A 13,869-nucleotide genomic window follows, 5' to 3' on the forward strand; every position below is an offset into this window, starting at 1 on the left:
TCTACCTTGCAGTGTTAATGTCCTGCTTCCACCCATCAACTGTTTGAGGGTCTGCTTTGCATTAGATACTGTGCATAGGCAGGTATACTGGAGTGTAGAAAGCAAAGATCTCTGCCCTCAGGAGCTTACAGTCTCTTGGGTATTTTGACAATAGACAGGTACATCAATAAATATTTCCATTACAGATTGCAAGGAGTCCTACATATAAAAGAAATGGGTTTCTCTGAAAGAATAACAGAAGAGTTTTGGATAGGGAAGTGATTTTTACTTTGAAACTCAGAGTTGATGGGGTAGTGTTTTCCAGGCTAAAAGGAGAAAAGCAAATGGTGTGCAGAGTTTGGCTCTTGAAATTTCGAGACTGGGAAAAAAGGACTAGAAAAGCCCAGGAGCTTGGTGGGAAGCCAGGGAGGGTGCTGCCTGATAAGGCTGGAGAGGCACGTGGGACCAGATTGTGAGGAGCTCTCAGTGCCTGATAAGAGTATGATTTTCTAAAAAAGCTTTTGCAGGTGGTATTTAGTTGATATGTGTGCACTCGGGAGTGAGTTTATCCGGGAAAGGTATGGGATTTACGTTTTAAAGGCTCCCTGCTAAGTGATTATGCAGATGGCCAGCCGGGAGATAACAGTGGCTTTTGCTTTTGGCTGGTGGAGAGATGTGATTGGATTTGAGATGTGTTTTGGAGGTAGAAACCACCAGCTTTAAGATCAGTTGGAGGGGGCAGGTGAATGACAGGATGGAATCATTCCTGACTTCCAGCCCTCCGGTTTACACAGCTGGGTGGATAGAGGTGTGTGCCATTAATTGAGATGAGAAACACTGGGGAGAATTTAGACTGGTTATGGGAATCAAAATATATTTAGTTTGAGGCACTTGTGAGACTTCTAACCTGCTTCAGGTTTACTACTTAAGTGAATTGTAACCCAGGAAAATTCCCTTTCCAGACAGAAGCATTGAAGTTGTTTCTACCTTAGTTCCCCCTTGCTTTACAGGTGGGAGAATTAAAATGTAGAAAGATGAGTATGTTGTTCAAAGTCATATATGTCTCATAAAAATAGATAGGTGTGTAAGTGGAATCAGTAGGAGAAAGTTTTACATTCTCATATTGCTTTGGGGTTATTATTGACTTCTATGTTGTCTGCTCTTTTAGATAAAATGACAAGTGCTTTCTTATTAGCTAGGATTTTGAGTTTGGAAATAATAGAAAATAACCAAAAAAGTTATCAAAACTGCTTATCGAAAGCTTGTTACTACATTTTGCACTAACTTGATGTTAATTCCCAGTGAAAGTAGTTTTTCTTAAAAAAAAAAAAAAAAATCCTTTGAAAGATACTTTCTCTTGAGTTTGAGAAACGATGCCCAGGAAGATGAGAGTATAATCTTTGAACAAATCTCAACATTTTAGTGTTTTCACATTTCCTTAATATCCTATGGAGTCCTGTGAGTGTCTGTGTATATAAAGAACCCAGGCTTTAAAATCCACTGGACAAGCCTCTTCGCTACCCCAAGGGGGGAAAAAGTCCTTGCTTTTATCCCTTATGAGCTGTTTGACCTTGGAGAAATTATTGAAGCTCTGAGTTTGTTTCTTCTTATGTGAATGAAGTTTGTTTCTGCTCTGTGCCTAGTTGATAAGATGGCAAATGTTATTTTTCTTCCTACCCTGTTACTTTCAGAGCTGGAAGGGAATTTATTTATTTAAAGATTTTATTTATTTATTTGACAGAGATCACAAGGAGGCAGAGAAGGCAGGCAGAGAGAGAAGGGGAAGCAGGCTCCCTGCCAAGCAGAGAGCCCAATGCAGGGCTCGATCCCAGGACCCTGGGCTCATGACCTGAGCCGAAGGCAGAGAGGCTTTAACCCACTGAGCCACCCAGGCACCCCTGGAAGGGAATTTAATCTGTTCTGGGTTCTGGCCTTTACCAATAAATTGCTGTCTCCATTTTTTTTTTTTTTCTTTTTTTAATGTCAGGCAACTGAGGCCCGGAAAGATTGTAATAAAATAATACAAGGTTCTTATTTCCTGGTCATTATTTCTTCTTACATTGAAATAATAAAACCGTATGTTCCTGGACATGCTTCCTTACTACTTCTGATACTCTACAAAGCTAAAAAGAAAGAAAGAAAAAGATAAAAGAAAGAGAAAATAAGAATATAGGACAATATTCTATAGAAATGAAGAAAGTGAAGGTATCAGTGATCTATTTTTATATATGTTTATAAATATTTTTGAAATACCTTAAGCTAAACATAAAATGAGGGAGTTCAAGAAGGAAATGGCTTTGCCATATCTGATTTTTCAACTTTTAGTTGCAGGTTATAAAACTGGTCTCCGTTCTGTTAGGCATTCCTGTCTCAAGTTCAAGAACTATTTTTTTTCCATTAGGACCGTGGCTGCTAAATGCTAAGTTAGCTTAAATAGTGAAGGCATGTTTAATGAATAGTTACTCATTTTAATCTAAATATGTGTGACACATTTAGTCGTTAGGAAAGAAAAATACAGGGATTGAATGTCTAATTCTCTTTTTAGCATCTGCAAATAGCTCTGTGCTCTAACTGGCTTATTTGGCAATGCTTATAACCAGTATCATAATTATTCAATTTTTTTTTGTTGTTGTTCTCTTTAGAAATGGACCAATTTTGACAAGATGTAGTGCTGTAGCGTGCCTGATGGGATATGTTCAATCATGGCATCTGAACTCTGTAAGACGATCTCTGTGGCAAGGCTGGAAAAGCACAAGAATTTGTTCTTAAATTATAGGAATCTGCACCATTTTCCATTGGAGTTACTGAAAGATGAGGGACTACAGTACTTGGAGAGGCTCTATATGAAAAGGAACTCCCTTACAACCTTGGTACAGTATTATATTGCATTTAAAACATTTATAATGTGGGCCTGACCAAGATATAGCTTACTTATCCTAGATATTCAGACCAAGTTGTACATCCCCTCTTGTTATATAAACAGGTACTAAAAATGCATATACAGGGGTTCCCATTAGCTGAGGATTCATTATCCGAGTCCCTGCAGTATGGGGTTGCAGGAAGAGTTGTAAGGGAAAGCAATATATTCACTAAATATACCACTTATAGATTTAGTCTCCATTCCAAAAACCCCACTACACTTAGCCTGTGCATCTGTCTCTGTTTCTTTGTGTGATAAGTTTCCTAGATGATTTTTGGATGTTATCATATCCATTGGACCAGTTAAAAAGTAAAGAAGAGAAAGGCCAACAAAGATGAATGACCTTGAGTTGCATTTACAAAGAGATGATTTGAAGATTAAAATATTAAAACATGCATTTGGGAAGCTATTGATATAGCCTTTCTTTCGGGGGGAAGCACATAACAATAGTATCCTCCCAAACCAAAAAAATCTTTACTATTGCATCGTGAAAATCAAATGATGTTGAATTGGACTGTTACCCAGTTTGTTGAAAAAATTTTTGCTGTAGAGACAACATTTGATTCATTCTTTGTGTTGTAAGAATAAGCAGATGGTTATCATTATAATCTTATTTTTTTATTACATATAGGGCTTTATTATATATTTTATTACATATTAAGTTTTATTAAATGTCGGATTTAAAAAACTGTTTAGAAATTTTCTTAAGAGAATGTATTACTCTGGCTTCTTATTCCTACTCTTATTGTAAAATTTAGTCTCTGTTTTAAATGTATGTGCTTTATGTGACCTTTTCTGGTTATCACTTAACCTTGTTTGAGTCTTACACTTGATTTCTTATTCTTACTCATTTTATGATGTCTTATTTCTTTGTGAGCGGACCTATTTTTCATCCCCTTTTCTTTATTGGACCATTCTGCCTATTTGAAAGTATGCCTTACTGGCTTCATTTAGATGGAGTGTTTTTGTGGAAAAGTTTTATTTAATCTGTTAAAATACCTCCAATGAGTAGAGAACGTAAAATTTGTTTATCTTTGCTGTATCTGACAGTAAATGGAAAAACGTCTTTCATTTTTAGTGTTTGGCATTTTGACTTATATGTTATTTTGAGTGCCTACTTAGGTTTTTTTTAAAGTAAATTTTTCAGTTTTAAAATTTTAATTATCTTAGTGGTCAAACTTAAATAGCATAATTATAGTAATCCTTTTTGTGAAATCATCATTGCGTGAGGTGAAACCATATTTACCAAGTGTTTTTACCCCACTTTGAGGAAGAAGTGTTGTAGAAATAGTTTGTCAAGGATTATAGCCCAGATTTCCCCATGTTTGTTATTGATGTACAGAGGAAAAGCTGTGAGAGGAGAGGATTACTTCTCAACTATTAGTCAAAGTCCACTGGAGTAGAGTACGTTCTAAGAAATTGACCTTCATTTCTGAAAGTTACAGTGCGCTTTTGGTTTTGTGGCAGTCCCTCAGCTGCAGTTTTCAATTTATGAAAATATTTAGGTATCGGCTGTATAGTTGGAACCAATATTCGTAATGGCTTATAAGCATACTTTTCAAGTTCATACTTTACTGCTCTTTTGTTCACCAAAGATTAAATTGTTGCATATGTTTACAATGATAGGCGTATGTGTTTTATTTGAATGCCTTTTAATGAGCCGGAACATCTGATTCATGTGCATCAAAGAGCTTTTAAATTGTAGAGTGCTATACAGAGATCAGGGTGGTAGGAATTGTAGTGGACATTCCATTCCCAGATGGTACTGAAAACCAGTGTAGTCTAGGACTGGCTTAACATGCAGGTTTTTGAAAGCAGATGAAGTAATACTTATCCTAGAGTGCTCTAAACTCTACTTCAGGCTTTGAGGATGTTTGCTGGTGTTGCTGATCGGTATATTTCCTGTGTTAGATTTGGTATGTGGAATATGACTTACAACTATAATACTGTCCAAAGGAAAAACAAAACAAAACATGTCATTGGAAACAGATGGTATCTTTAATACCATTATGGGTTCATTGACTTTTTTTTTTTTTTTTTTTTGTAGGAAGCTTGGGAATCTGCCAGTAATCTCCATTTTCACACTGTTTTATTATTTATTTATTAACACTGTTTTATTGTGTTTACATCCTTTCTCTTTAATATTCCCCCTCCCTTGTCTCCCCATCTCTCACTCTATGAAGCCTTGCTGTGAAAAGAGAAGTTGATGATGCACACCTCTGCCCTTCTTCCTCTTCCCCGTCAAGGTGCTTGATATAGGGCAGTGGTTTATATTTTGCAGGATGAGTGTATATTAAGTATTCAGAATTTGGGGAATGCTGCATTAAAACTAAATCACAGCAAAAGCTTTTTTTATGCATTTGAAAGACTAAACTCATATTTTAATTACAAAAATGATACATGCCCTAATATCAGTGAACGTAGAGGAACATATGGAAGGTAGTCGTCTCTTCAGCCAGTTATATACTGTAGAGCAACCAATGTTAATAGTTCGGTTGTGTCCTTCTACAGCTTTACTTGTATTTATGTAATTATATACTTTATCCCCTTTTTAAACAACAAAATAGAATCACACTGTATATATTTCTTTGTGGGTTTCTCTTTACTTCATGGTATTCTCATTCCACTAACCTCTTGGCCAGGAGGTACATATACATCCTCATTTGTGCATGTGTGTTTGTGTGTACGGTCAAGTCTTAAAAGTGGGATTAATGAGTCAATGGTAGGCACATTTTACATTTTAAAGTACTTTAAAAAAAATTATTTATTTATTTTAGAGTGATCACAAATAGGAAGGGTAGAGAGTGAGGAAAAGAAGATCTAAAGCAGACTGACCCCGAGCCTGATGCTAGGCTTGATCTCATGACCCCAAGACCAAGGTTGAGCTGGAACCAAGAGTCAAATGCTTAATGAACTGTGCCACCCAGGCACCCCATTTTAAAGTACTTTTTATCAGTATAGTTGACCCTTGAACAATGCCAGGGTTAGGGGTGCTGACCCCATGCTCAGTCAAATATCGACGTTTAACTTTTGACTGCCCCAGAACTTATCTTCTAATAGCCTACTGTTGGCCAGGAGCCTTGCTGATAACATAAACAGTTGATTAATACACGGTTTGCTTGTTACATGTATTACATACTATGTTCTTACAATACAGTAAACTTACAGTAAACTAGAGAAAAGAAAATGTTATTAAGGGGGCACCTGGGTGGCTCAGTCAGTTGAGCATCTGACTCTTGAATTCAACTCAGATCATGATCTCAGCATCATGAGATCAAGCCCCACGTGGGCTCCATGCTCAGCAGGGAGTCTGCTTACGATTCTCTCCCTCTGCTCCTCCCCGCTACCCCCGTGCACTCTCATGCACACACTCTTTCTTTCTCAGGTAAACAAATAAATAAATAATCTATTTTTAAAAAGCAATACATAAGGAAGAAAAATATAGTTGTAATAATACCGTTTTGAAAAAATCCATGTTTAACCAACTGAACCACCCAGGTGCCGCTTAAAACATTTTTTTGACATGAGTCAATTTATAGAAGAATTCAGTTATGTAATTAATAGGTGAATAAGTAGTAGTTAGGAAACATGATTTTGGTTTCTAACATTTATTTTAAGAGTTGTGAAGTCTCACATTTGTGGAAGTTAGAAGATATTTACAATAGGAAGTATAGGTTCTGTGTTTGTCATGTGATAGGTAGTCACACAGTTCTTGAATGAATAGATAAATGAATATGAAGTAGATTAAGGTAAGGGTTATTAATATAGGTATAAGTGTTCCAGCCTGAGAGCCTTCAAGGTCAAGGACTCTGTCTTAAATTCTGCATCCCTGTGCCTGGTGTACTGCCCAACATTTGTAGAACCTATAATCTAATTCTGTGTAGCAGGATTATGGGAGATTTTTTGAAGAAGATGCTGTTTACACTGACACTGAAGAATGACTCTGGCAGGAGTTTAGGAGGAAAAATATTCATTCAACATGTATTTAGTGAGTATTTGCTCTGTACCCAGTCCTCTTCAAGGCTCTTATTTGGAACAAATTCTTATGGAATTCTCATGGAATTTTCATTTGTTCACATCCCAAGCTGAAGGGAAAGTATGAACTAGAAGTCAATGGCAGAAGGTTCAGAGGACAAGCCTAGGTGCCTGTTTTGCCAAGAGCAGTGGGCTTTTTTGTTTGTTTGGTTTTTGTTCTTCAGTGCCTGAGAACTGAGGAACTGAGGATTTCTAGAGATGGCTGAGGTGGGGGGTTATGAAGGGATGGAGCAGCGATGTGTCCTCACTTCAGCCAGAGCAGCTCTCCTTCTCTTGGCTTTGTATATTGGTGCTCTCTACACCAACTCCGACGTAGGTGGGATGTGTAGATCTAGTGAATGTTTTCTCACTCCTTTTAGCAGAACCATTTATTCAGAAAGTTCACTAAATAATAGATGAAACTGAAATTATTCTTCTTTAGGAGACGGGATAGGCAGGAGTCTTGCTCAAACCATACCTCCTTCCCTTCCAAGGAGTTATCTGGTCTAGGAAGCCACAGAGTGGAATAGAAAGCCACTAACTGAGCACAGCTGACATGAGAATTCTACATTGTGCCCGGCAAGGCCATCTGCTTGGGGACTGAAGATTTGTAGAGAATGCAGGTTTGAAATGATTGTTGGGAAGAGTCACATGGAGGTTTGACTAGAGAAAGATAGTAGGATTGTTGGCATTAGTCAGCAAGCTGTCTGTTGCTAGACTTACGGTGGAACCATCTGCTTCTTTAGGGGATTTTCTCCTGCAGTACCCAACTGTCAGAGGTAGGAAGAAGGTGGACTGTTGCCTGCCTGCAGGCTTAGGTTTTTTCCAGGTGGATACAGTGCAAGTGCAGAGGGACTAAGGAGGTTCGGGAATTTTGCATTAACATCTGGGGACATGGAGGACGGGGTAGGGAATGTAAGCTGGATTGGAGGCAAAGAAGGAAAGGAGGAGTGAATAAACAGGGAGAATGGAGAGGGGCCAATAGACCCACTGATATTGAAGAATCGTATTGGGTATGACTGGGTAAGCCATCTAGGGGAATGGGACAGGTGGTTGTGGAGAGAGACTTAAATGGTGGAGAAGTTTCAGGTAAGGTCTGGATATGAGTGTGCAGGATGAAGGAGGCTGAGGTGAAGGCTACCTCTGTCCCCCCTCATTTCCCCCACTGGAAGAAGCTGGAGTCTTTCTAATTGTTGGAGAATAGTTTGGAAGCAGCAATCACCAGTTCTGCCTCCTAACCTGGAAGTTCATGAAGGGAGGGAATTAGCAGTGGGAGCATTTGAGGACTACAGTCTTCAAAGGGGTTGTTTCAGTGTTCGGTAGCCAAACCCAGTATTAGGAGGTAACAGACCCCCGGGGTTCCATGTGCTTTTCAGTTTTTTTCGTTTATAAAATAAAAGGCCACAGGAGACTTGAAGGGGAAAAAAAGAAATCTCAGCGTGGAAACAAAAGCACTTAATGGATCTGCCAGCTTCTCTTAATGAGGACGGTAGGCAGGTTTTTCTGGGGCCATGAAAGGGTGACCTACCCAGATACTAATGGAACTCTCACCCGTTGCTAGTTTTGCTTATAAATATGAACGGACAAGAAAGAGACATCTAAATTTTAATGAAAGAGGAATTTGGCTTATGTCTGAGCGATAAGAGCAGATGGATCTTGATTAATCAGTTAATCTATGCAACAATACAGAATTTAACTTAAAAGTGATATCCTGGGATTGAAGGGAAGAAGAGGTCTGTTCATATTCCTGAATTGGGTTGGGGCATAAGGCACAGAACTGTTTCCTTGTGACCCAGGAGAAGGCATTCTTGACCTTCCCTATAAAATATAAATGGACAAATTATAGAAGAATAAAAATAGAACAGAAAAAGATGTTTTAACTTCCAATAGAAGATAAAACATTGATCATCCTTTCCTATTAGATTGGCAAAAACTAGTATCTAGTGTTGAAGCTACTTGATGTGGGAGACTAAGAAGATCCTCTCACACACTATCAGATGGAGTGGAGGTGACTGAATATTTTTGGTGGGTGGTTTGACCACATCTGACAACATTTTGCATAAATATGTGTTTGAATCAGCATTTTTCACTTGTAAGAATTTACCCAATGGAACAAATGTCAAGTGAACCAGGATGTTCATCACAGCATTGGATAGAATGAAAAATTGTGAAAACCTCAATATTCATCATTATGGGATTGGTTAAAATCTGATAAAATGATAGTATCATTTGAGTCTTTAGTAAGTTCCAGGCACTCTCTTTTCAGTAATTTACATTATTAAATTAATTAATCCTCAAGACAATTTTTGTGAAGTAGGCACTATTATTATCCCTACTTCATAGGCAATAAGCTAAGGTATTAAAAAGGGCTTAGGTCAGTCTTATAGTGATTATAAAGGTATGGATGGGGGGCAGGCAAGAGAGTGGGGGCTGGAAGAGAAAGCCTTACTTAAATCTGTAGAAGTAAAAAGGGAAGGCGCTATTAAGTTTGGTTTATATTTTTTTCACTAAGTACTTACTTTTACAATTAAAAATCAATTATTATGAGATTACTGAGGGCCTGGGCAGCTCAGTCAAGCATCTGCCTTCAGCTCAGGTCATGATTCCAGGGTCCTAGAACTGAGCTTACCCTGCTCAGCAGTGAGTCTGCATTCCCTCTCCCTCTGCCCCTCCTCCCTGCTTATGCCCCACCCTCAAATAAATAAAGAAATAAATAAAATCTTACAAACCGTAAGAATGAGATTGTCAGCATATATATAGTACCAGTAAGATCTTAGGCAGCTCTCAAGTTGCATTAATCAGCGAGTGTAGATAGTTTGATTTACAGTGATGGTGACGCCTGCCTGCCCTTCTGTTGTGCTGACATGGGTGGCTCCTGCCGCTGGTGGCTGGGTTGAGGGTGAAAGGGGTCCATGTCTGGGAAAGTTACACAGCTGTGCCCTCTACCCCCTTGGAATTTGGTAATAGTAAGATCTGGATTAAATGAACATCAGAACATCTTAAAGGGAAAGCAGTAAGGAAATGGTAAGAGCATCTGGCCAACAAGTGTGGCAGAAAAATTTGGGAGAGAGGATTAAGTTTTCTTTTTGTTTGTTTGGTTCACTTGGAATTCTAACATAAGGGGCTCCTTGTTTTTCTGTAACTTGTTGGACCCTTCCAGATTCAACCACTGCTGGGGTCCAAGACCCCCATAATCACTGCAATTCTGCATCTGAAACTAATATTACAGTGTATGTTAACTAGGTGGAATTTAAATAAAAACTTGAAAAAAAATCAGTAATGTCATTTTTATCATGGAAGTCCAATTGCCGCTATAGTTAGTGCTACATATTTGTAGTGCAAAGCAGGAAAGAAAAATTATCTCAGCATTCTTTTTAAAGGCACCTCAAAGACAACTTCAGAAGCAACGTAATTTGTCCACTATTTGAAAAATTCTCTATACCTCATTTTTTCCCTTTCTCTCCCTTTTGAAGTGGCTTTGTTAATGTTTGTAGTGCTTTATATTCAAGCACTCTGTGAATTTCCAGTGGAATTTTTATTTTAGTGAACAAAACAAAGAGAAATTTGGATATTTGCTGCAGATTTTTCATAGCTTTCCTTTTGGATGCATTAAAACAAATAACTAAAGATATTACGCTCACATTTCCAAATAACTAGTATTTTCCCATAAAACTCTGACATATGTTTTGGATTATCTTTTTTGTATTGCCTATGAATACATTACCCATTGTTTGCACAGCATAGTCAAACTTGAATTTTTTGCTGGGAAACAGGATGTCAGGGGTAGCTTACAAAGCGTATATAAACTTGGAGTGGTGCTTGACCTGTGAGTGATTGCACAGCCTTTGCTAGGAGTGCTCTTCTCTTAGCAAGAGGGGTTGGTGAGCTGTTAATGCTCTCTAGCACCTTTCTTCTCAACCCCTTCTCCCTCTCTAACACCCCATCTTCCCCCTACACCCCCCCCTCTCCCCCAAAAAGTATATAATGCTTCATAGGATAATTCGAATGAAAACCATAGGTAATACCATTCCTTCATGCTGCTCATTTAAGAAGAAATTGACCACCAGAGATGTGATGCTGGCAGATGCAAGTATTGAGAATCTACTGTGTTTTTCTGTCTCCAGGAAATACCAAGGAAATAGGACAGGCGTTTAAGACAAGACTGGGGCCTTTTTGGGCCACTTAAAGTTTATTTGGAGAGAAATTAAAAAAGAAGAAAATGAGTAATTAACAGGAAGTGAACCAAGAGACAACTGGGTAAATAGTAAAGGACCTTAGGAAGCAAATGGTGACAGGGCCCCAGGAAGCCTTTATAACGACTGTGGAAGAAGAAAGGGTATGCTGGTTATCTTTCTTCCCACTGGCTTGCTAGTTAGTGTCTGACTCCTCTGTGGAGAAATTCTGCTCTATGATAAATATTAAAAGGAAGAGGTATACAAGAGGAACTGGTTATGCTGTTGGCAGTGAAAGAGGTCTACCTTAGTTGTTCCCATATAGGCATCTTGTACTTAACTCATGCCGGTGTACTTGCTTGGACGCAGTGACATCAAATGATGGATCCAACTAGAATGCTTGTTGAGTAATGTGATGGTTTGTAAATGAAGTGCTTTTTTCCTTCAATACCAAAACTTCATTAACTTTTTTTTAATTAAAAAAAAATAAATAAAGGGGCTCCTGGATGGCTCAGTTGGTTAAGTGTCTGACTTAACATGACTTAACTGGCTTAACTCATGGCTCAGGTCATGGAATTTTTGTATCCTTGTATCCTGTATCCTGGGATACAGCCCCACATCTGGGTCCCTGCTCAGCACGGAATCTGCTTCTCTTTCTCCCTCTGCCCCTTCCACTGATTGTGCTCTCTCTCTCAAATAAATACAGTCTTTAAAAATAATAATAATTTTTGATGTGAAATTAACTTAATGTAAAATTAACCATTTTAGAGTGCACAGTTCAGGGGTACATTCACAGTGTTGAACTACGGCCTCTGTGTAGTTTCACACTAAACCCCTTACTCATTAAGCAATTTCTCCCTGTTCCCTTCCGCACCCCAGCCCTGCTAATCACCAGTCCGTGTTCTGTTGTTACGGATTTATCTCTTCTGGATAGTTCATATAAATGGGACCATTCAATACGTGACATTCAGCGTGTGGCTTCTTTTCACTTAGCAAAGTGTTCTCAGCGTCAATCCAAATTGTAGTATATATCAGTCCTTCATTACTTTTTATGACTCAATAAGTACCCATTTCATGTGCATACCGCAATTTATTTACCCATTCATCCATTGATGGGTGTCTGGGCTCTTTCTGCCTGTTTTGCTACTGTGAACAACACAGCTATGAGTATGGATGACAGTTACATTTTACATGTAATTACAATTACAATTACATGTTTGAGTACCAGTTTTTAATTCTGTGGGGTATATACCTAGGTGTGGAATTGTGAGATCATACAGTAATTCTCGTTTTTTGAGAAACTGCTGAACCACTTTACCAGCAAGGTACAAGGCTTCCAAAGTTCTCTATAGCTTCACCAACACTTTTACAGTTTTTAAAATACTATTATTACAGTGGGTTGAAGTGGGTAGGTGTGAGGTGATACTGCATGCAGTTTGGATTTGCATCTCCCTAATGCTAATAATGTTGGGCATCTCTTTCTGTGCTTGTTGGCCATTTGTATATATTTAGAGAATATTCAAATCCTTTTCCCATTTTCAAATTGGGTGGTTTGGTGGTTTTTTGGTAAGGATTCTCTATATATTTGGATACTAGACCTTGAACAGATACATGATTCATAACTATTTTCTCCTATTTTAAATGTCTTCACTTTCTTGTAATTCACTTTCTTATAATATCCTTTAGTGTGCAAAAGTGTTTTTATTCCATTGTTTCCGTTTTTTCCCTGTTCCTCATGCTTTAGTGTCCTATCTGTGAATCTGTTGCCAAATCCACAATGACGAAGATTTACCCCTATATTTTTTTCTATGCGTTTTATGATTTGGGGGGTTATATTTAAGTCACTGATCCATTTTTAATTTTTGAATGTAGTGTGAGGTAGAGGTCCAGCTTCATTTGACTTTTTATAAGTGCTATAAGGGCTAAAATTCATTTAATTCATGACTTTTTTGAAATGTGTTTTTGGAGGTGAGGATGGAGCAGGTTTTGCTGAACCCTGAATCCTAGTGGTTCTTAACAGCACAATTATTTCTTTTACTCACACTGCATGACTCTCATATGGCTTGGGGACTCTGGTTTATGGTGTCCACAGCCAGGGAGGAAGGCTGACAAAGCTTCCGTCATGTCACTATGAACTTACGAACCTTTATGTAATTTTTTGTATTTCACCTCAAAATTTTATTTTTTTTAACTAAAAAAAGTTAATTAAATTTTGGTACTGAAAGAAAAACAAAATTTCTTTCACAGACCAGCACAATACACTCATTGCACTTTGCAATTTTTGTCACAACACCTTTCAAAGTCATGAATTAAGTGCATTTTAGTTCTTACAGTTCAGGTTCTTTAAGACTACCGCATCAACATAATTTCACTGGCCAAAGTAAGTCATTTAGCTGTACCCAGCTTGGAGAGAAAAATGCAGTCCTTCCTACCAGGTGCCCAGAAAGAGAAAAAAAAGAAGTAACTGGTACACGATGCCCACCAGAGACCATCACTGAACACAGTGTTTGCAACGTATGTGAAGTGTTGGTTCCAAGATACATAACTGAAAAACGTTTCCATTTAAGGGGGTTGGCAGTTTTCCTTAAAAGCTTGTAGTAAAACATCATTGATTCAAAATTAGAGGCAAATTTTATGTTTAACTGTGCTTGCTAAAGTTTACTTTTACATTATTTGTAAAGAAAAATTATGTAGTGAAGTGTAATGTGGGTTTTAGTGAAGAGAATTTTGGCTTAATTTAGAAAACAATTTTTAACTAGTAGGAAGTAATTCAGGGATCCTTAC

General features: G+C 38.0%; 1 protein-coding gene across 4 annotated transcripts in view; it reads left to right on the forward strand.

The window, feature by feature from the left end:
• LRRC28 (leucine rich repeat containing 28) overlaps positions 1-13,869 on the forward strand; it is a 158,029-nt gene that overhangs the window by 1,322 nt on the left and 142,838 nt on the right. For 2 of the 4 annotated variants that reach the window (XM_032342176.1, XM_032342178.1), the window contains exon 2: positions 2,622-2,849. In XM_032342176.1, the coding sequence (XP_032198067.1) occupies positions 2,682-2,849 (168 nt within the window). In that variant the 5' untranslated portion in view covers positions 2,622-2,681. Of the gene's footprint in view, positions 1-2,621; positions 2,850-13,869 lie in introns of those variants that run through there. The other 2 variants (XM_032342177.1, XM_032342179.1) reach the window with 2 other exon arrangements.

This window comes from Mustela erminea, chromosome 5, assembly GCF_009829155.1.
Source record: "Mustela erminea isolate mMusErm1 chromosome 5, mMusErm1.Pri, whole genome shotgun sequence".
NCBI lineage: Eukaryota > Metazoa > Chordata > Mammalia > Carnivora > Mustelidae > Mustela > Mustela erminea.